General features: G+C 47.8%; 1 protein-coding gene across 4 annotated transcripts in view; it reads right to left on the minus strand.

Annotated features, from left to right (window-relative positions):
• Positions 1 to 24,558, minus strand: part of Ttc7b (tetratricopeptide repeat domain 7B) — a 213,800-nt gene that overhangs the window by 59,551 nt on the left and 129,691 nt on the right. For 3 of the 4 annotated variants that reach the window (XM_048362268.1, XM_048362269.1, XM_048362270.1), the window contains exons 16-17: positions 17,696 to 17,812; positions 11,118 to 11,215 (exon numbers count right to left, since the gene is read on the minus strand). In XM_048362268.1, coding sequence (XP_048218225.1) covers positions 11,118 to 11,215; positions 17,696 to 17,812 — 215 coding nt within the window. Of the gene's footprint in view, positions 1 to 3,008; positions 3,060 to 6,665; positions 6,831 to 11,117; positions 11,216 to 17,695; positions 17,813 to 24,558 lie in introns of all 4 variants that reach the window. The other variant, XM_048362271.1, reaches the window with a different exon arrangement.

Consider the following 24,558-nt stretch of genomic DNA (forward strand, 5'->3'; position numbering starts at 1 on the left):
GGGTGTAAAAGGAGCCGCGTGTGACGTGCCTCTCAGGATTCTGGGCAGGTTTTTGTGTCCCAGTCCTGGAGGTCTAGCTCAGCTGCCTCCTGTGTGTGAATCTGGGGAATGATGAAACACAGGTGGCTGTACCCCACATCCCACTCCCACCCGTCACCCACGTTCTCCCACGCGGCTGCAGCCGATGCCTGCCCTCCCCACACTGTGTTTTTCCTGAAAAGAAACAGAGCCACTGTGGTACCAGGCATGCCGAAATCACCCGCTGCTAATGAATCTGGGCTTATTTTCTCTGTGTCCCCAAATGAATCCACGTTATCTGTCAGCAGAGTTTATTCAGCTTCTATTGCTTAGAAACCGTGTCCCCTAAACAATCACAACAAGGAGGAAAGCAGCCTTCCTATTCCCTTACAACCAGCGGCCCTCTGGAGCAAGCGCAATGACGGAGCGTTCTGCCAGCCCGAGGACAAATGCTCATTTTTCACAGGGAGAGAATGCCCGGTTCTCAGGACAGGGCTCAGAGCTGCATCTAGCCAACGCTGCGGCGAGCTGGCAGCCGGGAACTGCCATCGCCACACCTGCCACCTGTCCCTCACAACCAGGAGGACCTGCGTTGAAGACGGAGAGGACTGGTGACAGCTGTCACTTAATTTGGGGGAGGAAGAGGATGAGATAGAAGAGGCCCTTTTCACTTCAGCCACCCCTGGGTTCCCTCTCTCCAGCCCCCAAGGGGCTGGTCCTGTGTTTGCTGGAGGGCGGCCCTGTTTCTCTGGGCAGGCTGGCTAGAGGCGGGGGACGCCTCGTACTGCATAGATCTTTTCCCAATACACGAGCGCGAGCTGCCCTTGCTTCTCTGCTTGGTGCAGCCGCCCACCGTGTGCCGGTGGGGCAGGACCCTTCCCCCACCCCGGGTGAGGAATACACCAGGGCAGCAGCCACCCACGCGGCTCTGACACAGGGTCACAATTCCCCGGCGGTTCTGACCGCGTCCATCGCGGTGAGCCCTGACGCGACACGTCTTCTCGTGGGGAGGGGAAGCCGTGTCTGGGGAACGCTTCAGGGCAGGACTCCACTAAGACAGGGAGAAAGTGGGCATGCAGGGTGGGCACAGCATGCTGCTGGTGGAGTGGGGTGCCGGTGGTCACACGGAAGCGTGGGGGAAGCCATTCACACACGTGCGCGGGGGGGGGGGGGGAGGTGCCAGCTGTCCGGGCGGTGCCACACGGGGACACCGGTGGCTCTGGGCTGGAGACAGTACCTTCTGCAGGACTACGAAGGGCGGATGTGTCCTTCCCACCCCCCCCCCCCGCCCCCTGCAGAGTCAGGACTGCGGCCCGAGGGGAGAGCCTGGCGGTGCTGAGCTAATTCTGGGACACCACCTTGCATCCCAGCACCACGGACTGCCTGGTCCATCTCCTGTCATCTCCATCACTCAGCCTCGTTTAAGGACTGACACCATCGAGCTCATCAAGGGGAATCGTATTAAATGAATATGAATTTCATCTCAATAGCAAGAAAAAGGGTTCTCACTGCAAAGGTTACATAGCTCTCTCATGGCTACATTTTAAATGTTGCTCCTTCACAAGGATGTGGGACTCTAGCATGTTCTTGGAGAGGGGAATGAAACATGTGCACACATCTCTCCCCCACGGGGCAGCAGCTCTGGAGCACCGCACATCCTGGGGGGGCGGGGGGGGCCCTTCGTTGGGGAGCCATGTCTCAGGGAGAAAGGCTCCTGGCTCAGCGCTGATAACTGGTAAACCACAAATGGAGTGAGTATGTATTAAACTTGCAGTGTTAAAGGTGAGGAAACTGAAGCCCAGAGAGATGAAATGAAGTGTGGCGTTCCTGTGTAGGGCTGATCCCTGAGCTCATGCTCCCTCCTGCTGAAGGAGTGGAGCTGTTTCCATGGAAACCATCCAGGGCTCTGGTAATAGATACATTGAGTCTCACTTGGAGCAATAATGGCTGTTGGAAGGTTTTTTAATGTAACCTGATTCTCTGGAAAAAAATTTTTTAATGTCTCTGAAGAACTCAATATTAAAAGAGGTATTTTTTGCGGGGGGGGGGGGGGCGGGAAGAGTTCTAAAGGGAAGCTAATACCCAAACCTGCCTCTTTGCTATTATGGGCTGTTCCTAAACCAGGAGTGAAGCCACATTTCAGAGGGAAATCAACTCCTTGGGATGGGAGCAGGAATTTGCCATAAACTAAAGGCTCTGGTTGTTCAAATTCACGGGAACACCATACCCATTAGCAGTTTCCCAAATGTAATCGAAAGAACATTAATTCCATAGGGTAAAAAAAGATGATGAAACTAGCTTGTGAATACTAGGTCAAAGTCAAGAGTCTTGGATTTTTTTTTTTTTAAACACAGGACCTCCCTGAGCTTTTATGTAAGTCACAAATACGTAGGCAGGAGAGGATAACTTCCCCGAAATATGTGTTCAGATGGAGCACCCTTAAATACAATAACTCATCAGTGACTCAACAGACAGATCCAGAGCACTGCTCAGTCTCCTGCAATGTTTGATGGATGTGCTTTCAAGTTTTATAATGTCTATCTCTGGGACAATTAATGATGAGAATCACTTTTTTTTTTTTCCTGTACAGTAAGACTGTATGGGAAAGACTACCAAGATTCAAATGGTTTTTGTCCACCTATCATTGGGGGGAGAACACCTGCCTGGGGTGGGGGCAGTGGCCGGGGGGGGGGGGGTCCTGGGTGCTGTACTCTTGTGATCAGTGGCCTTCTCTTCTATCCACGGATGGCCGTGACAAGGGGGCTTGTCCACCCATGTCTTCCTTTGTAGTCCTCAGAGCCATACCGGCTCCCCAGTGTGGAAGCCCGGGCTGTGCCTCGGGAGAGCTGGCCCCAGCTGGCAGAGTGGGCAAGCAGGATGTCCACACGGTGCCCGCATGCCGCACACCGGACAGCCACGACACAGACTCCACGGGAGGGAAGGGCGATGGCGGGGCCCTCGGGAGGGTGAGGAGATCGTGAACTACTTACTAACTGAAAAAAGGGAGGGAAAACCATGAAAGTACGCTTCTGGAGAGTTGCCTTGGAACAACAGATCAAACCGAAAATTAAAACCAAGAAACAGAACAGTTGGAAAAAAAAATCAAAATGAAGGCTAAGAAAGCAAAGAGTTCTGATCATCTTCCAACTGTAAGTCTGGCTGTCGGGATCAGATTTCAATTCAACAGTGACATACATTTTCCACTAACAATGAATAATAATAATAAAAAACAACAAAGTGAGGAAAGACTAATGAGGCCTCCCCTTCTACATCTACATGCTTACTCGCACATGGATGCTGACTAATTCATGTAATGTGTTTTGTTTCCAGAGCAGGAAATTCCAAAAGGGAAAACGAATGAATCAAGCTGGTTTCAAATCTTTCCACTTATTAACCTGGATCCCGAGTCCAGCACTATGCGGGGTTGGGCTAGTTTACATTCCTTGGAAGTCAAAGGATGGAAGAGAGAAAAGTCAGAAAACCTCAGCCTTGGCTACCTGCTTGTCCTAGGAAATACTTGGGATTCAAGTTCATTACAAGTGTATCAAGAAAATCTACATTTACAGCTGGGTGCGGTGGCTCACGCCTGTAACCCTAACTACTCAGGAAGCTGGGATTAGGAAGAGTGCAGTGTGAGGACAGCCTAGGCAAAAACTTCATGGCACCCCTATCTCCCCAATAAAAAGCTGGGTGTGGCGGGGAGTGCCTGCCATTACAGCTATGTGGGAAGCATAAATAGGAAGAACATAGTCCAGACTGGCTGCCTAGAAGAGAGAGCCTACTTGAAAAACAGCAAAAGCAAAAAGGCCCAGAGGTATGGCTCAGGTGGTTGAGTACCTGCCTAGCAAGTCTAAAGCCCTGAGTTCAAAACTCAATACTAGTGGCTCATGCCTGGAACTCAGGAGGCTGAGATCTGAGGATCAAGGTTCGAAGTCAGCCCAGGCAAGAAAGTGCTTGAGACTCTTATCTCCAATTGATTACCAAAAAGGCGGGAAGTGGAGCTGTGGCAAGTAGTAGAGAGCTAGTTTTGAGTACAAAAGTTCAGGGACAGCACCCAGGACCTGAGTTCAAGCCCCAGGACCTTATCCTCCAAAACAAAACAAAACAAAAACCCCCCAGAGAAACCTCGGTACTACCACCAAAAAAAAAAAAAAATTCATTAATCAGAATGTTTACACTTCTCCAACGAACTAAATGTACCTCTAGGAGGACTGGAGAGCTTCAGGCTTAACTAAAACATCTGGTTACTGGCTTACCAGCCATCAGCTTCCTAACTAATCAGACAGGAGGTGCCCCAGTTGAAGAGCCAGAACTGCAGTCTCCAAAGGCCTGAAAGAACACAGGGTTCCCAGGGAGCAAAGTGATAAACACGGGCAAGGGCTGGAGATAGCTAGGCTTGCTATGCAGAGCAGACAGGGCACTAGGAATATATAAGTTTATTGTCTAAAATGGGTCCTTACATTATATGTAAATTACATTATATGTAAAAATGGGGCATGGCGGTACAGCTATTAGGGAGGAGAAGGCAGGAGGATTGTGAATTTGAGGTCTTAGATAAAGTGACTAAGACTCTATCTCAAAAATGAAACTAGCGGGGTGCTGGTGGTTCATGCCTGTAATCCGAGCTATTCAGGAGGCTGAGATACGACGATCTTGGTTTGGAGGCAGCCATAAAGAGTCCATAAGACTCTTTAACTACCAAAAAGCAAGAAGCGGAGTTGTGGCTCAAGTAGTAGAGTGCCAGACTGGAGAAAAATAGTTCAGGAACATGGCTCAGACCCTAAGTTCAAGCCCCAGAACAAACAAAACTAAACTAAACAAAAAAAAAACTAAACCAGTTGGGTGCCAATGGCTCAGGTCTATAATCCTTGCTACTCAGGAGGCTGAGATCTGAGGATTGTAGTCAGCCCAGGTCAGAGAGCCTATGAGTCTCTAATCACCAACTTAGCAGCAAAAAGTCAGAAGTGAAGCTGTGGCTCAAGTGGTAGAGCACCAGCCTCAAGTGAAAAAGTTAAGATACGGCATGGAGGCCCTTTTTTCAAGCTTCGGTTTTGGCAGCAAAAAATAAAATAAACAATAAAAAACCAAACCAAACCCTTACAAAATGAAAAAAAAAAAAAAAGACTGTTGGAGGCATAGCTCAAGCAATATAGTGCTTGCCTCACATGTCTGAGGCCCTGGGTTCAATCCTCAGTACCATCAAAAATAAAAATAAAATAGGCCCCCAAACTGTTGATGTAATAAAACAATCTTTCTGGAAAAATCCAAGTTGGCAATTGCCCTTAGTATTATATTAAGGGAAAATTGTCTGTTTTAAAGTGGATTAAAAATCAACCTAAGCAGTTTATAAACATCATCATCATCCATTTCATATAATTGGAGTTGCCATAAAAACAAAGTTTGGCATAACTAACATGCAGATGGCTAAGGTCAGGAGTGTTTGATGGTATGGATGGTTTACTGTAAATGACCCTGGTTCCTGTGCTGGCTCTCAGTGGGGGAGTGTGTGTGTGTGTGTGTGTGTGTGTGTGTGTGTGTGTGTGTGTGTGTGTGTGTGTGTGTCAGGGCTGGGTGAGCCCAGAGGTCATGGTAAGCAATCCTAAAGACAGCTCAGCAGAGGAAGCATCCCTCCTGGCAGCCCTCCCCAATGAGCTTTTGTTCAGCATCTGACTGAGCATTTGGAACAAAGATGAGCCCTTATAAATCTCACACTCAGAGATTAAATGTTCTGGCAGTGTGGGCAGTAAAGTGAACATTAAATAAATGAGTGAAAGAACAAGGATGGACTCTCATTGTAAGATCCACAGTTAGGTCACTTTAAAGGACTTTGCTAGCCAATTGGATTCATTTTTTAATATAGGGATTTTGGTGGGTTTTGTTTTTGTTTTGGTGGTGGTGGTTTGTTTGTTTGATTTATTTTTTTATTTTGTTCCTGGAATTCCCCTAAAGGAGACTTTCAGAATTCCTGTATTATTTAAAAGCAAGATTCGGCTAAAATGTTATTCAATTTCCCTACATAGTTTTATGACTCAAACCCTCTATTTTCCTTCCTTGCAAATGGAAAACCATGTGTGGCGCTGCTTCTCAAAACATGGTCCATAACTCACAGCCCTGGAGTCAGGCAGGGGGGGCCTATGCATCAGATCTCTGGGCTCCTGGTCAGGGAGTGGGGTAGAGCAGAGGCTCGGCAGTTCTGGATCCCCACATGAGATTCGAACTCACAGCAATGCCTAACAAGCTGTATGACTTAAGCTTTAGAACATAGCCTTCGTGATCACATACTGTTTGGAATGAGTTAACTCTGAAACGGAAACCCAGACTTCTATTGTACTTCCGCTTTTTCTTTAGCAGGATTACTTTTGTGCATTTTTATCAACTTCAGGAAAGCCCAGGACACAAGAGCTGAAGCACTATTTTACACAAGCTCTGCTTGTGCAGCTCACGCCTGGTCTCCTTCACTTTTTCAGTCAAGGTTGGAACCCCTATCACTCATATCTACAGTCTCAGATTCCCTTCTGCCTCTAACAGTTTGGGATGGTCAAATAAGCTTGATAGTTTCCTTTCCAGCAGACAGGTTGGAAGATCATCAGAAAGCAAAACACCAGGCAAATGAGCAGATCAAACAAGAAAAGAAAAACCATGTTTACAGAGCGAAGGCTCCTGGCGGGGCCCTGAGTCACTGAATGCATGAGTTGCAGAGGGCCACACAAAGGTATCAGGTTTGGGATGAGAATGAAGATGAGAAGATACAAACAGGTGGAGACGAGATTCAGTTCTTGAAAGAGAAGAGGAGGAGGAGGAGGAATCTGACACTAAAAAAGTAAAAGAGAAAAAAAGATAAAAAGCAAAGAAAAACAAAATGAAGCTCTTTAGAAACACAAAGAACAAACTCGCTTTTGATATACTCACATAAGCTGCAAAGAAAATGAGGTCATATAATAATATACAATCATCCCTCTACACCCGGTGCGTTTTTGAAGAAAACCAATTTGTTTTTCCACTGGTTATTTAACTTTTCTGCAATCACATCATGGAATTAAAAACAACTCAGATTTACCTGGGCACAGATTCAACAGCACGATCCGGTGAAAACAACCCATCGTCTTTAACCTATAGCATCCAGGGCATTCTGTTGGACACTATTCATTTTTCAGTTGGAAAAAAGGGCTAGGATTTGACTTTCCATATGTTGGTTGTGTATGAGAAGCACTTACACAAAGTGGACTTTCAAATGACCACTTCCCAAGGTACCAGGTCCTGAAGTGTGGGCACCCGTCACGGTCCCAACGTCATGACACGTGCCAGGCTTTCTGAGACTGTCCGCAATTAGATGCCCTCGCTGGGCATTTTGGAGAGGAAGCTAGTACTGCTGCTTCCGTGCCTGACAGCTGGTGAGATCTGTGGCAGTGTGGAAATCACAGCAGCTGCAACTAGAAACATCCCCCAATAAAGGGCAGCAAGCTTCCAGGTTAGGAAAAAAATATCATTTTGTTCCGGGTAGGTATCTGGTAATATCTACTGATGATTAAAGATAAATCTTTTTATCCTACATCCTGTTTTGAAGTAAAAGGAAGAAAAATAATCTTTTTTTCATTCTCTATTTAAGGAACTACCAACTTATTCCAAAGGAAAGACAATGATTCATAGTGTCAAAGTAAAGATTGGCACTCCATTTGATTCCTCTTTGGGGCTCCTCTGAGGGGCGGGGAAAGGGGAGTCAGCCATCCGAAAGACAGGATCGGGGGCCCTGAGGGGAGCTGTCCACTGTGCTGGCTACAGTGGACTCGGCCAGTCTCCAGATCGCAGAGATGAGCCTGCCTCATATTATTCCACAGATCTGCACATGGCTAAGTTCAGAGATGGAAAATAAACTCCTAGCTAGCGATCCACTTCTGGAATCAAGAGTACTCAGTCGGTCCTGCATAACAACCTGGGATGTACAATCACAGTCTTGGGTTTACATTTTTTGGGATTCTCGTCTATCAGATGTACATCCTAACATTATAACAGGCAATAATATGACTTCTGGGGCTTACCTTAAAATATTTTATAAAATATTTTATAAAAAGCAAGTGTGGAACAGGAGAAACAGATGAAAGGATTAACTGTTGAAGGCTCTGGCAGGTTAGGGTGATCTATTCTGTTCTGATCATCTCAATCTATTTAGTATTTCAACACCATTGAAATTTAAAAATAAAAAAATGAATAAATTTAACTCTGAGAAAACCCCAAACCACTCCAGGAGCACCCCTGTGGCAAAGGAGGAAGAATGCCTGAGCTGGCGCTGGAAGGTAAAGTGAACCATGGTTCGTGGAGTCTATCAGCCCTACAACAGAATGAGGGGAGTTCTCTATGATGGAGCGGAGGCACTGTTAGGATAGGCTAGAAGCGAAAAATGCCATATGTATGGGTATGGGGAAACTGTGTATGTTTCCTTGCATGGAAAAACACCAGAGGGGTAAACAAAAATCTAGGAAAAATGATTGTCTTTGGAGAAAAGGGAAGATGGCGGTGCCGGGATGGAAACAATGAATTTTAGTGGAACCTTTTAGAGCTGGCTTTTGAATGATGCAATGTATTTCTTCTTGAAGTGAAGTCAAGATGAGAGGAATGGCCAAATCTGCGGGCAGGCTGTCCACTGAGGTGTGTAAACAAGGCAAGAGGAGCTGTTCCTTCTGACACCTCCCCACAAGCCACATCCAATAACACTGGGCTTCATAAACCAAGACAGAGGCAACGTGGCCATTTCTGGGTGACCTTTCCTAATCTTTCAGTCTCTCTTACACTGTCATTTCACAACATCTTACTCTCGTGGGCCTCTATTTTCTTAAATTGCCAGTGTGCAAACATGTTCTGTGAAAGGGATTCCTTTGCACAGTTCAACAAGATGGCCTCAGCCTGGGCCTGGGGGCAGAGATCCCCCCATTGTTCTGGAAGAACATAGGAACCAATCTTCAAACACCTGGGCTCCCAAATAGTGAGTGGGGGGCCCTCCCTCCCTGAGAGAGTGACTGCATGAATGGCACTAAGGCGAAGGGGGAGAGGAAGCAATGGCTTGAGCCTGAACAGCATGGCAGGGCAGGTTTCACCTGGGGGTGGGGGGTGGGAAGGTGACCCCTAAGCGCTCCAGGGAAAGTCTCCCAGGGGCGAAGGAGCCTCTGAACTAGGGACTCATTTACTTCCCTTGGTTATCTGTTTTCAATGTGCTGTGACATGCACGTCTCGGGACCTCTGGGAATACGAAGGCCTAAGCCAGCTGGAAAGAAAGAGGTGTGGATTTGGCACGACTGTCCTCACAAGATACTGAGAAGGGGCAGAGGGGCAGGGCAGGCTGCAGCAGCTGTTTTTAATGTGTCCAAGTCGCTGCAGGGCCATGGTGAGTGGCTCTTGCTTCTCTTCTCAGTAGCCCAGCTGCACCTCACCCTGGCTACGGCCTGTGGCTTAGCCTTCCCTTTGCTACCAGGAGGAGTTGGACAGCTCCCTGGCAGGGCCACGCCTCCCCATATAGAAGTCTGTGTGCTGTGCCAGTGCTGTTTGGCCTGGTTTTCAGTCTGTGCTCACCCATGACCCAGAGTCAAGGGGTGGGGGTGGTGTAATCTGGGTGGGTTTAACCTGTGGCTTGGTCAGCTGCAAGCCTGGTTAACTGCACTAAGTTCAAATATGCACCATTCCTCATGCCTAGGAATCTTTAATTTTTTTCTTTTTGTTGGTTGTGTGACTTGAACTCAGGGCCTGGGTTCTGTGCCTGAGCTTTTTTTTTTTTTTTGCTGAGGGCTACCACTTTACCACTTTGGGCTGCAGCTCCACTTCTAGTTATTTGGTGGTTAATTAGAGATAAAAGTCTCAAAGACTTTCCTGCCCACACTGGCTTTGAACCACAATCCTCAGATCTCAGCCTCCTAAGTAGCTAGGATTATAGACATGAGCTATTAGCGTTTGGCTTTTTAAAAAAATGTGCCGGTGGTGGGACTAGAACTCAGGGCCTGGGCACTGTTTTCTTAGCTTTTTCACTCAGGGCTGGCCCTCTACCACTGGAGCTACGGCTCCATTTTCAGCTTTTTATGTGATTAATTGGAGATGAGAGTCTCACAGACTTTCCTGCCCGGGCTAGCTTTGAACTGCGAGCCTCAGATCTCAGTAGGATTACAGGGGTGAGCCACTTGCTCCTGACTGATACCTAGCAGTGTTTTGGCGGGGAGCCCCAGGCCTTGTATCTGATGCCTCAGGCTGACTTTCACCCTGTGGGTGAGCACTTCTGCAGGAGGGCAGGCTCAGCGCGTACCACCACACAGGGCTCCCCAAAGCCCCATTCCTCCCACCCACTTGGGGGTCAGACTTTCCAGGGGATAGGCCCAACTTTGGAAGGGTTCTGTCTTGGGAGTTGGGGGTGTGACACAAGGGCTGAAAAGGGACCTTAAGGCTCCTTTTGCAAAGCCAGTTCCCCCAAGACCAGGCCTATCAGACAGGGATGAAGCCTTAAGGGTCCTCTAGGGAGGAAGACGTGACAGAAGCGGGTTCTGAATGATGTTCTAGAACTACCTCTGAGGCTCGAAGCCGGGTGAATTTCATTAAGTTTGTGAGTCTGCTGAGTCTCCCAAACCGCACTTGGTATTACTGCTGCAATGGGTTATTTGGAGACATCCTTATTCCTCTGTACTGGGGTGGCGGTGGAAACGGTTGCTGAGAGGCAGTGCCCTCTGTGGGCCTGCAGGGGGGCGGGGAGCCAGCCCCGGGGGCTCAGCCGCTCTCTGCCACCCCACGGGCCCTGCAGCTGAGTGCAGGCGGACTGAAATGTGCATCTGAAACCTCGAGAGGGAAACGTAGAAGAACAGAAAACCTAAGGGGGATGGAAACCACCCTACTTTAGTTCTAAAATTTAAGTTCCCAGAATAGGGGGGAAACCCAGATTTCAGCGTTGTGATGAACATATATTATCGTGACTACCCCCACCCCCACCCCTTGAACCAACATTTGAAAAACGATCGGAGGAAATCCACTTCAAATCAAATCTTACCCTGGCGACCTCATGCACACCGCTCAGCGCCTAGCCCTGCACCCCGCTTAGCGACATTCCGTCCCCCCTGGCCTTTGATTCTCACCTGTCTCGGGATCGCTGAAGTCGGGCAAAGTGATTGTATTAAGCTGTCGTCTGTCGGCGATGGTTCTATCTAAGAGGCTGCTACCACGTCCAGAGTCACTGCAAAACACACTGGGATGTCAGTCACCTGGAAGGTGGGGAGGTAGCAGAGAGATTCAACCCCGAGGACTCCCGAGAGGCATGCTGGAAGGTTATCTTTCCATAGGAGAAGGAGGCGTCCCACGCCAGGCCAGGCCTGGGCTGGGCCTCCTTCCGGCATTCAGTATCACAAATACGACTTCGGCCACACCCACGGATCCCTGCTGATTTTACTCTGTTATAATAAGAGACAAAACTGGACACTTCGAGCCAGGTTTCCCACCTATCAGGCAGGGAGAAACTGGTTGGCACTTTGTCCTGGGACGCTTAGGATTCATGGAGCTCCTGATGACAACATCCCTTGGCACGCCTCTAGCAGCCAATGTATCACATAGGTCACGCACAGTCTTTCTCCCAGCCCCCCCTCCCCCCCCCCATGCCAGGGTCACATCGCCAGACCAGGTAAGCCAGAATTTCAGGAGCAGATACCGGGCTCGAGGGCCCCTGAGCCGTGCTTTTCCGAGTGACGGCTCAGGAGCGCGAGCCAGCCTTTCAGCTGCATCACATGGCAATATGCGTTAACAGATGAGGAAAGGGTAGTTGGAGGGACTTGGGGTGCACAGAGCAGGGGTTTGTTGCCCATCCCCCACTGCCATTCTCTCCCACTTCCTGCACTGCTCAGCTCACTGACCCTTACCCCAGCAGTGCCCACCAAACAGCTATGTCACCACCCACTCAGCCATGTTACAGGACGCCACAGCAAAGCCCGACTGACAAGGAAACAGATAAAGGATCTCAGCCTGTATAAACCCCTACCAAAAAACCCCAACAAAACAACAACAACAACAAAAAAAAGCTTCTAAATAAAAATCATTGCTTTTTCCTCTCCTCATCACCTTAACCTATTTGGAGGCTCCAGGAGTGAGGTTTTGTTGTTGCTAAGATCCTCAGATTCCACACTCAAGAGACACAGCTGTTGCTAAAGGCAGCACAAACAAGACTTGGTATGAAACTTACAGGCTGTAATTTCCCCATCCAGTGCTGCCGTTAGAGAAACCACAGGACAGAGGAAACGTCCTGCCATGGAGACTTTTTGGCAGTCTCTCCTTACTTTATCATCCCATACAGTGCTTCTTTTTGAAGTGGTGCTATTAATTATTTCGACTGCTGAGAAACCATAAGGACTCTGAGCTAAGGATAACATAAAAGTGCACACAAGTTTTCATTAATCAGAAAAGTAACTGAAGACTGGTAGGCATTGAGTGGTGGAGCATTTTTAATATAGCACCCAAGATTGATTATCTGCATGCTACAATAACTCATTTGAAAGGGTTTCAAGAAGACTTTGTCTCCAAATGCTGTGCCTTATTATTATTATTAAAATTCAGGACACATGGTGAGGAGTTGTCACTGCATGGAAGGTGCTGTCTTGGGAGTTCAGTGGACCACACCTGTGGTTGTTTCCGTCATCATGTCACAGGTTCCCATCTGGCTTCGTTTTATAGCTTGAACCTCCCTGTCATATGTAATGCTTTAAACAGGACCCAGAAACCAGGGTTCTGGAACCCAGAAGTGGGTCAGGTTTCTCATACTCTTGTTGTCACTTATGAATGAGAAGTCCCTCTGAAAAAGGCCAGAGCGCCCCCGTGACTTCCTGGACCAGATGGGATAAGGATTATCTTCCCACACAGAACTGAGTAAGGATGGAATGAGTTTGCATAGATGCAGAATTCTGGAGAGTTCTAGCTTCTAGGTACAAGCCAAGTGTCATAAATACACCTGCCTACAGATGTATATTTGGAGATACCCACATTCATCTCAATTTCTTGGTTTGTCTCTCACAGACAATTGGTATACAAGCACCAACTAACTATTTAAAATGGGGATGCTTTTGTTTCTATATTGAATGTTTTCTCTCTAAAAAGAATCAGTTATTTGAGATGAATGCTGGATGCTTCAAGCCATCTTTAGTTCTTCATTGACACAGTGCAGAGTTTTAACCAGTCAAGATTTGCTCTTTTTCCCCACATTCCACAGAGAGGGGCATAGCCCCACCTTTAGTCTTCTTAAGTCTCTCACCTGACCAGTCTATCTCATGCAAATTTAAGAGTCACTTTCCTTTCTCCCTCTGGCACACTATCTCTTTGGATACCTCCCTCCATGACCCCCCCCCACCCCTCTCCCTCTCTCATTGGTCCTTACACTGACAGATGACCATCTATCACCTCTCCCCGTCTCTCATTGGTCCTTACGCTGCCAGATGGACCATCTATCACCTCTCCCTTTCTCTCATTGGTCCTTACACTGACAGATGGACCATCTATCACCTATCCCTTTCTCTCATTGGTCCTTAGGCTGCCAGAGCATTTCTGAAGGAAGAGACATGTCAAATCTGGTCAGTGGTGCCAGGGGACAGTTTAGGTCAAGAAACTGAAAGGACCCCAAACCCACTGGTACATAAGCTAGAAATGTCTATATGTAGAGATGTAAATACCCAGGGAATTTTTTTTTCCATTAGGAATGAAAATTCAGTGTGTATTGTAATGATGGTTAAACTTACACTGGAAATGGTAAGCTTCCTTCAGAAACCCTGTGTTGCACAGCCATACAGAGCTAAGCACGGGAGTCTGGTGGTGGAGGTGGATTAAACCCCTGGAGCTCTTGGATAGCTTTGCCTCTTTCCAGCTGTAGTGCATGGTGCATGATCAATACTGGGCATAAGGGGGGGGGGGGTCTGTGCATAGAAAGCCAGAGCAGAGGCAGATGGGAGGGGCTCCTGCTTTTCTCCAAGCCTCTGAGGCCTGGATTAGAAGACTGATGTACGTTCTCAAGATATCCCTGATTCTCAATTTTCTCAACAGTAAAGTAGGTATGATATAACATGACACTTGTCCATTCTGTCTAGCGTCTTTGAAGACGAAATGAGAACAACTCGATAAAAAGAAAAGCTCCCTCCAAATGCTGGAGACTATTAATATGAAATGAGGTTTCCAACTTCTGATTGAGGCTAACGTGAAGAAAGTCTGTGTTTTAACTGGAAAACTTATTTGTTGGGAAGTGACTGAAACAAGACTTAGGAAGAAGAAAATCGTCTTCCAACCATGGAGTTGTCAACGCATGGTTAATAATAGGGCCAGTTCAAGCAGCAGCTACAAGAGGAGTGGGGAGAAGTAGTTAACAATAACGTTTCTTAAAAGACAAGGCAACTGTCACCTCAAGAGGCAGCATGCTGTCACGGGAAGAGCCTTGATATTAGACAGACTGGGTTTGAATCATAGCTCTACTGCTTGTTTACCAGGGAAAATGTAGGCACATTATTTAGCCTCTTTTGGCTGCCATTTTATTTCCTACAAAATGGAGATTACAGTAGCTAATCTTGCAAAGTTAATAACGCAGGGATGGAAAGCAACACATAAACGGCCTAGGACAGTACTGGCACGGAGATGTTTTGGTGAAAGTGGTCATTACTGTCCCTAGCTGACCCACTGCGATACCAGTACAGAACCCCGCTGTGACCTTCTGCTGTGATTCTGGTCACTGGCACACGGTCCTGAGTGGCCAAGTGAATACATGCAGGCACTGAAGGAGCTTTACACTTCACTATGGAGAGGAGACAGACAGATTGCTATCTCACGTGCAAGACCTAAAGAAAGAAAACCCAGGCTTCTGAAATGACCATTATTTCAGCAAATGTACACCCGAAAGACTGCCCCCTACCATTTTTCTCAGAGCAAGAGCTATGCTCTACCACTGTAGGTGGAGCCCTACTGGCAAGTTCTCTGAGGCCCAGTTCAGTGACTAGCTCATGTGGTGATTTCCTTGAAGCAAAGGAAAAAAAAAAAAGAGAGAAAACGAGCTGTTGAGAACACAGTCAGGGTCTGGCCACTCCCTGCTGCTCCCCACCTCTTCCTCGGGCCTCCTCGGGGGTTCAGGATAGCCTTGGAAGGGCCTGCGAGAGGTCGGGAAACCCAGGACAGGTTGGAACACAGGGTCCACGACCACTGGGCATGCGTAGCTGGGGCTTGGGAGCCAGGAAGTCAGCAGGAACCTATTCCGGATGGAAACAACCGCTTCCTGCCAAAATCTTGCTGCTCAATTTTCAGTGCACTTTATTTTTAGGAAAGGATGCTTTTTGCTGAGGTTCTACCCTTTTCTAAGAGCCCCATGTGACCCAAAGGCTGAGCCTAGGCTGCCGGGGCCACACCGGCACAGAAGGAGGCTGCAGAGCGTGTAGACCTGTCAGGGCCCAGCCCTCCTGCTACCCTCTCCGGCCCTGGTCACTGTCACCCAGGCAGACAAGAGCATGTCTACATGGTGAAGGTTGGAGGGAAACATTTACTTATAACCTAGAAAAATAAAGTTTAAACAAACAGGAAGCTCTTTTAGTAAGGGGTTACTCAGTAGTGCCCTGGACCCAAGGCTTTGGGTAGGGCACCTTGCCAGTACCCACCCCCACCGGGCGGTGTGTGGGGCCCAAGTCCCCCCCTCCCCCTGGTTCTGGCACTGAAAGATCCTCCAGGGAATGGGAGAAGCATGGATAGAGCCCAGACATTTGGTTACGTATTTTCAAAAGGCTTTCCAATTCTGCTATTTTGTTCTCCTCACATCCAATATTCTTGGTTGCTAAGTGGGAGGAAATGTGGGGAGGTGGGAGAGGTGTGGAGAACGGAGGGAAAATTGGCAAGGCGAGAGCTGATGGGTTTATTTTCTCCATTGGAAAGGAGACACAGGCGAAGGGTGTGCTCCCGCACGGAGGCAGCCAGCTGCAGTGCCTGCCGTAGCTGGGGTACCAGGCAGCCACCCCAAGTCCTGACACTACTGATGGGCTGAGAGTAGAGGCTTCTGGGGAGACGAATACAGGCATTTTCCATGTCTGCTTACTGACTGAAGACGGGGAGAGACCTCCTCTAAGTTAAAATGACCTTTCATTTTGGATCAAACCAATGAAAGAGAAGAAGCCAGAGTTGGGATGGCTTGCTTCTCACCAAGAGGAAGGCCAGCCGGGGGCGGTGGGGGCTGTCAGGGGACACCTTGAGCGGGCGGGCCCTTGTGGGGTGGGCTGTTCAGCGGGCCAGCTCTCCACTCTGCACTTCCCTTCGTCGCTGCCCGCTGCCTACCTGACACTTATTCACATCCTCTTCATAGGCCCAGATTTTCAAGTCTTGTTTTTTTTAATGGCAGATACAGCAAGACCCCCCAGGGAGCCCCACCTCCTCCATTTGCTGCCACCTCACGTGTAGCCTGTTGTTCATCCTGCGCTCTCTGCAGTCCCCAGCCCACTAGCCCAGCTGCTCCCTGGCTGGGTTGGCTCTCACTTCCCCTGTGAATGATACCTTTCCAGCTTTCTGACTCTTCAGAACACACCACAGGTTATCTGGCACCTCTTGCCATGAGTATGCCAAGCACATAGGGCAGGTGTGTAAATGCCCTAGAATTATTGAGTCTATCTTAGTTAGGTTACTTCCTTCACAGGGCAGTGCACTCTTGGGCAAATGGGTGACGAGATCTGTTGGCAGACTGCTGGAGGTTGGTTATCTGTCTGCCCTTCCTCACATCAGCTGATACGAAAGGGTGCCACCTGACTTCCTGTCGTCTAAGCGACTCTACAACTCTGAAGGAGCAGACATTAACCTGCAGAAAACTGACAACAAGACAAATAGATCTGTGCAGTACAGCTGCAATTAGTCTTCACCCTGTAGAAAAGATAACCCCACTGCCTGGCTATGGTTTTGCTTCTGTATGCAAATTTATTTCAGCATTTCTGCCTATACACATCTATCCAAGTTCGTTTCTGTTTTTTTTTTTGGCCAGTCCTGGGCCTTGGACTCAGGGCTTGAGCACTGTCCCTGGCTTCTTCCCGCTCAAGGCTAGCACTCCGCCACTTGAGCCACAGCGCCGCTTCTGGCCGTTTTCTGTATATGTGGTGCTGGGGAATCGAACCTAGGGCCTCGTGTATCCGAAGCAGGCACTCTTGCCACTAGGCTATATCCCCAGCCCCCCAAGTTCGTTTCTGAATGGATCTTAAGAGTGTACCTGTTCCCTCATTAGTTAATAAGGCAAATAAGATCTTTGGTATGTGTTTATCTTATATTAGTCATGAGCTCAACTTTGAAAAGTGTATATTGTGCTAATAACATTTTTGCTTTCCCTTGGGAGGACACAGCCTGTTCTGAAGCAGAAGGTTTTCTACAGAACCCCACAGGACTACATCATTAACTGGTCTATACATGAACTAGAAAGGCGGTGAGACTTTTCACAGGAGTTAATGGCTGGTAAAGAGAAATCAGAGCGGTCATTTGTGAACTGAGCCTATGGGTCACCATGGCAGCAAAAGCAACGCTTTCCTTAGAGGTCCCATCGGCCACTGGGAGAAAAGTCCCCTAAAATGGTATGGAGCCTCATCACTATTTTCTGCTACTTGTGGGCACTGTGGGTTCAGGGGGCCCTGATAGGTGGGAACTCATGCAAATGCCACACAAAATAGACACTGCTGGCACTTACCTGGGGTTGGTTAGGTTGTAGCAGGATTTCCATATTTGTAGCATGTGCTTACAGGTGAGCAGGGCCTCATCCGGGCCCCTGCAGAGCGACTCCAACTTCACTTTGGAAAACAGTAGTCTGCAGTGAGAAACAAGCGAGAAGACAACAGAGCTCAAGCCGAAGCCATCCCGCAAAACAGACGCAGAGGTGATCTCGGCCTGGGCTGGGGGGCTGCGCTCACGTTAAAATGGAGACACCCAGACCGGCAGACCAGGGGAAGCCGTAGCAGGGCCAAGGATTCTAGAAACCACTGCTTGATAAAGAGCTTTGCATAAGTCTTACCACAGAGGCAAATGTAAGCACAATGACGAATTGTGGTCAGGTTAAAAGTACCAGAGTGGCCAATTTTATTCAGAACATGGAGATTTATTAAGAGTATGCTTTTTTAGAACAAGGCCAATTTATTTGTGAAGCTTCAAAAATTTATTAAAAGTAAATCTAGATTTGTTTACAAAATTACACAGGAGATATGACTCAGTTGATATAAATATCTGCAGATAACCTTCTTATTGTGTTCAGCAGCTACAAAAGCCTGCTCGAGAGTACATAAGGAGAGGGGGGCCTCTGGTCCCCCCCAGTCCTGCTAGTTATTAGGGGACACACCTGAATTCCCTCCACAATCACTGAGAGAGTGCTTTCCTATTTTCGTTGCCACCAGTAAATTCAGCTTCTATCCAGACCTTCTAAGTGCCAACTTGGAACTTTCTCTTACACTCTCATCCATATCCCACTACAAATTCTCCTGTCTCTATTTAGATGTCAACCTGTTGATTGTCACTCAGTTCTCTGGATCCACAGACTCATCACTCTTACCCTCCTGTCCTCAAGAAAATCCTGGAAGGAGACCAGACTCACTTCTATTCCTAGACTTGTTCAACTCCCAGAAATCCTCCCCTAAAGACCTCTAGCAATCAGTTTCAGTCCCAGCTTGAGAAACAGCATGGATTCCTTACCACTTCCCTCTCTGGTCCTTCAAGGCCACCATCTTGCTATCCCATCCTGTGCCATGGGTCCTGCTAGACCCATTACTCCTCCCAGCATAAATCACTGCTGGTTCTCTCTGCATTCTACCATTGTGTGTGCCATGTTCTCATGGGTTCTGCTTATGCCATGCCTCCCTCTAGTTCTTCCCCAGTGCAGCTAAGCTCCTAATCAAACAAGTCTTCCACTAACCACTTTCACACCTTTATCTCTTTACCTGACATTTCCTGAGCAGCTGGAATCTGTTGCTAATAATTATAGATAAAATAATAACAATAATAATAAAGAGAGGGACTAGCTACAACTCATCAAAGGCTTCTGATGTGCCAGGCTTGCATGTGGCACTTTAGGCACTGTCAAGGTCATCTCTGTAACCACCCTTCTCAGCAGGTGGTGTTTATCACTAAGGCTTTATGCCAGGGCTGTCTTGATTTCTGGATGGGATCTTCTTCAGTATACAAAGAAGACTGGTTTCTCTCTGGCCTCCCCTCCACAGCACCTACAATGGTGCTCTGAGTTCAGCGGGCCTTTTATTCACATCTGTTCACTGACTGCCGCCTTCTTTATAAACCATAGAAAATCAAGGTGTTGAGAGAAAGAAAGAGAAACTGTTAGGTAGATAGGTGTAGAATATGGTAGACATAACATGTGGCAGACAACATGTGGCCCATTATGATGCTTCTTGTTCCCACAGTGCCTAAGCCTCCTGCTCAAAATGGCACTTCTTCCCATAATGCCCTGGGTCTCTGCGCTAAATCCTATATCAGTAATGAGGTAATCCTCATGCATGAGTGATGAGACATAACCAACTGTATTTACTTCTATACTTCTGCCCAGAAATATGGGAAACAACAATAGAGTCAGAAATGCACATGCACAGCTTATCAAGCAATCAGCACCAAGACAGGGAAAGGAAGGCCACCCAGGGGGAAGATGTGGGAAGAACCTTCTGCTATCGCCACTTACAACAAGTGCCCTCCCAGAAGACCATGATAAACTCCTTAGTCCTATAGGGAGTCTGTACTCTATCTTCCATTTCAATAAACTCACTGCTTTACTATTCCTCCCTACTCCTCTGCCTCTTAATTCTTAACCTGGCAGAGAAATAAACAGCATCGGGGTGAACTTCCAGTGATGAAACTTAGCCCTACAGGATGTAATGCTCTCGCCCCAGGTACCCGAGCAGAGCTGAGTCTCCCTGCTCTGTGCAAGAACAGCTCACCTGATCACTATCTCTGCTTAGGAAGGGTCCGTTCCAGTCCCTCACTCCCAATGGAACACAGGAAGTCTGAGGGTATGGGGCAGAACCTGGGCTGACGGGATGACCGGCCCAGTGATGAGAAGAATGGAGTCCCTAGTAAACAAGCAGGTGAGTGTAAAGAGCCGGGCTGGATGAGCAGCCAGGGCTCAGGTCCTGCCCTACAGCACCTCAAGGAGCAGAGATTCCCTGAAACCTTAGCAAGGATGCCTGCAGGGAGTGACAACCATGCAGGGTATCGCTGGGGGAAGAAGGGCTGTGAAAGGAACCATAAGCTGACTCCTGCCAGTGTCTATCTGTGTGCAGAATGGGGCATTTTCCACCCAATTCTCCCAGCAAACTCAGGTTAACTGGGAAGTGAGCGACAGGGACGGGAAAAGCTACCAAGTGGTTATCTGTCTTTGGTGAAGATCTATTCAGAAGGATGGCTGCCAAGTCACTAGGCCAAAGGAAACCCCCTTAGGACTATGGGGGCCCAGGAGATCCCATAGGTGTAGAAGATGGAGAAGGCTTGAGCTTCTCGGGGTCGGCCAGGCTCAGAGTAGGGCCACGGAGGTGGTGGGAGGGTTTCCCTGCCCGGTCGGCAGTCTAGCAACCCTCACAGCAATTAGCACAATTCCTTTCACTGTACCCGGAGCACAAAAGGCCAGAGTGTGTTTCTAAGATTGAGCTTGGGCTAAAGGTTCTGTGTAAGGATTCTTGACTGGAAAAAGAACTTCTAATTAACATGAAATCACAGCTTTCACACACTTGCCTCAGGAAATGCAGTTGAGAAGGTGTGGGTTGGCTTGAAGAGAAGCAGACAGGATGAACAATGGTAGAATTGCTGAGCACAAATGATGGAGAGGGCACTTGGAAGCGAGGCAGGAAGAAGCAGCATGAAAGGGCTTGGCAGAAGGAAGAAGCTGGGAGCCTGGAGCCACAGCCCCTGTGCTGCCTGACTCTGACATATGTGAACATTTGAGGCAGAGAAGGGAAAGATGGTGTCGCTTTCTCAGCCTCTCCCCAAACCTCAGCTGGTCTAGGAGGCGAGAGGCCATGCTGAACGCAGGACTGGCGGTGCCTCTCATCAGATCTGCCACACTCGCGCGCCAAGGCTCTTGGAAAACATCTGGCTAGCTGGAATGTAAGTTACATTAGCACAGACATGTGGGCTACACAAATGCTGACTGGCATCAACTCATGTGACTGTTACCCAAAAATATTATAGACGCAATCTAGTGAGGGAACCCTGGGACAAAACACAATGATGACAAAGCTTGGGACAAAACCAGCATCCCATCCATTTCAGTATGTCTACTTGTCATGCTGATACAGAGAGTAGCAGGGATTGCCAGGCAGGACCGTGGACTCCACCACCAAGTCCACTCATGACTCAGTCAGAAGGTACATGCTGGCTAATACTGCCCTCCCCACCTCTTACACCTGCTCTAAGTTCATTCGCCTAACCTTTATAATAGAGACTTGACTACACTAAAACAGCCATCGGATTCCATCGCCGAAAACGTCAATCTAGCAGTGTCTACAATGGCCCTTTGTGATCTGCCTCCGCCCACATGCCTGGACACCAAGGAGTTTGTTCCCTGCTCATCCCATGTGACCTACTTGAACCATGGCCAGCTCCCCCCATGTATCATGTGCTTTTGTGCCCCTGGGACTTTGCAGATGCTGTTCCCAGTGTCTGGAATGTCTTTTCATCCATTTGTTTCTGCCTTTTAAGTACCTACTCATCCGTCAAGACTCAGGTCAAAGAGCACCTCCTCACTGAAGGAAAGCAGGCTTGAAGGGTCAGAGTAAAACCTCTTCATGTAAATGCAATTACAAAACACACGAGAGTTCACAACTGCAGAATAACAAGCTCTAAGTCAGGTAACTTCTCGTTTTAAGACAAATAAAATATTAACCAGAAGAATAGCAGCTGCCAGGCATTTTAATATTTAATCACTGATTCTTACTGCAGCCCTGCAAGTAAATTCACACTACTCATGATTGGTAGAGAAGAGATTTTAATCCCAAGTCCATCTAACTCCAAAGTACTGGATATAAAACATAAGAGAATGATTTCAAATTTCAGACACTAGGGGCTGGGAATATGGCCTAGTGGCAAGAGTGCTTGCCTCATACACATGAAGCCCTGGGTTTGATTCCCCAGCACCACATATACAGAAAATGGCCAGAAGTGGTGCTGTGGCTCAAGTGGTAGAGTGCTAGCCTTGAGCAAACAAGCCAGGGACAGTGCTCAAGCCCAGGACTGGCAAAAAAATAAAATAAAATAAAAAAATAAAAAATTTCAGACACTAATGAAGATGGATAGCATGTCCTAAACCACTGCCACATAATATTTAAAGCCCTAGGTTAGATGCTGTGCAGACTACTACACGGTGTATGGGACAATCCCTGCCCCTCTGAGGACTTCTGGTATAGTCAGGCTTCTGGTGTAGTGCAGCTCTGGAACTTGGGAGGAGTTGGGCCCTTGGCCTCTGCTCCTAGAATATCCCGAGGCAGATTCTTTAAAGGATGGTGAAGTTTGTGGGTGTGTAATTATGACTAGCCTTTTATCCCAAAGGGAAGGATGCATGTAAAATTCTAGGTATCTAAAGAATCCAATTCATCCAAGTTTTGCTTTTCAATAACACTAATAAAAGTGTTTCACCATACTTCTAGAATTTTTTAAAATAAAAATCTCAAGATGAGGGGGCTGGGAATATGGCCTAGTGGCAAGAGAGCTTGCCTGGCATACATGAAGCCCTGGGTTTGATTCCTCAGCACCAGATATATATATATATATATAGAAAAGGCCAGAAGTGGCGCTGTGGCTCAAGTTGGTAGAGTGCTAGCCTTGAGCAAAAAGAAGCCAGGGGACAGTGCTCAGGCTCTGAGTTCAAGCACCGGGACTGACCAAAAAAAAAAAAAACACCTCAAGATGATTCTTGAAATAACAAACATGTGTCGCTTCCTGTAGAGTTTGGAAAGCCCCTACATCCACTCCAGTGAGGCTCTGCGGATGCGACTATTCATTGCTCATTGCGGGAAATAAGTCCAAGTGACATTTGCCAGGCCAGGTTGACCATCTAGTGGCCATTCCCAGGAAGACACTGTGCCCCTGGAATCTGCCTGACCCACTAGACCCTCATATTTGTACCTGACTCTGTGTGTGTGTGTGTGTGTGTGTGTGTGTGTGTGTGTGTTGGTACTGGTGCTTGAACTCAGGGCCGCGTGCTATCACTTGGCCTTTTCAATCAAGGTTGTATCTCTTACCACTTGGAGCTACACCTTCATTTTAGTTTTTTGCTGGTTCATTGGAGATAAGAGTCTCATAGAGTTTTCTACCTGGGCTAGTTTTGAACCTTGATCTTCAGATCTCAGCCTCCTGAGTAGCTAGAATTACAGGAGCAAGTACCTCTTTGTATCTGATTCTTCTTCAGCTTTATGTTGGGCATATCCCCAGATTCCAGACTTGGGCTGGACCCAATATTAAGGGGGAAATGGTGCACATTTCTAAATTCTAAAATTTAGTATGGCTCACAGAACTTTCTGATGAAGAGCTATCAATGAAAATAAATTAGAAAGATCTGAAGTAATGCTGGAGTTCTAATCCCCCCTGAACTTACTGGCAGTATAAAAATGTACCTGTTGAATACAACTCAGAGAAGTCACGTGCATTCAAATACAAACCCTCGTTAATTAGCAGATTCGTGAGTGCTGCCTTCATGGCAGCATATTTAGAAATAAAATCACAGGAACCAAATGAACACTTGGTATTTTGGGCTGCTCTGTGGTTGTGAGCTCTGGGGCTCAGTATGCCAGAACCCTCTCTTTGTTGGTCTACTGAACGTGGGCAGAGATGCAAAACAGCTGCGCAGAAAGGCCTGTGGGCTCTGCCCAAGTGGGGCACTGGCCATGGGGCCCCTGGTACCTTCCCCATCCCACAGAGTGAGATCAGGGCTGCCTGCTAACCACGTGAAGGAAAGTGAGCATCCCTCACCAGGTAGACGGAAGACTGAAGGGGGAGGGGGAGAAGGATGCATGCTGAAATGGAATTTTAAATAGAGAAGATGGTTTGGCAGGCAACACATCAGAAGGTAAGAGGAATGAAAAGCTAGGTGCCAAAAGCATGTGGTGATGAGAAGAGAGACGGAGACTTGGAGCCAGATGAGTCAGCTGGGAATAGACGGTCTGAAAGGGAGGGCAACGCAGGCCACGTGCAGCCCAGCTCAGCTCCCGGAGAGGTGTTTCTTCAATGCCATCTAGCCAACCATGCCGAAGGGGACAAGGGGATCCTTTCAAGTTCAAATGAGACCTGAAGGAAACTGCCCTCCACTATTGTCATCAACATTTTCGATGGCCTAGTGTGTGCTGGTTGGATCCTGGCTGTCCTGGCCAAGTATCTCAAGAAGGTCATCTTGGAACATGGCGTGTCTCTGCAAAAATTAGCCTGTGCTTGCGGGCCGAGTCATTGTGATGGAAAATCAATGCCGTGACAAAGCTCAACAATGTCTGATCCCTGCCAGGTGAGCCCATGAGGCTGAGCTGACAGCCTTGTGAGTGCTGGGGCTGAGAGACTGTTCCAAGTCACCCCAACATC

This window comes from Perognathus longimembris, chromosome 14 (genome assembly GCF_023159225.1).
Source record: "Perognathus longimembris pacificus isolate PPM17 chromosome 14, ASM2315922v1, whole genome shotgun sequence".
NCBI lineage: Eukaryota > Metazoa > Chordata > Mammalia > Rodentia > Heteromyidae > Perognathus > Perognathus longimembris.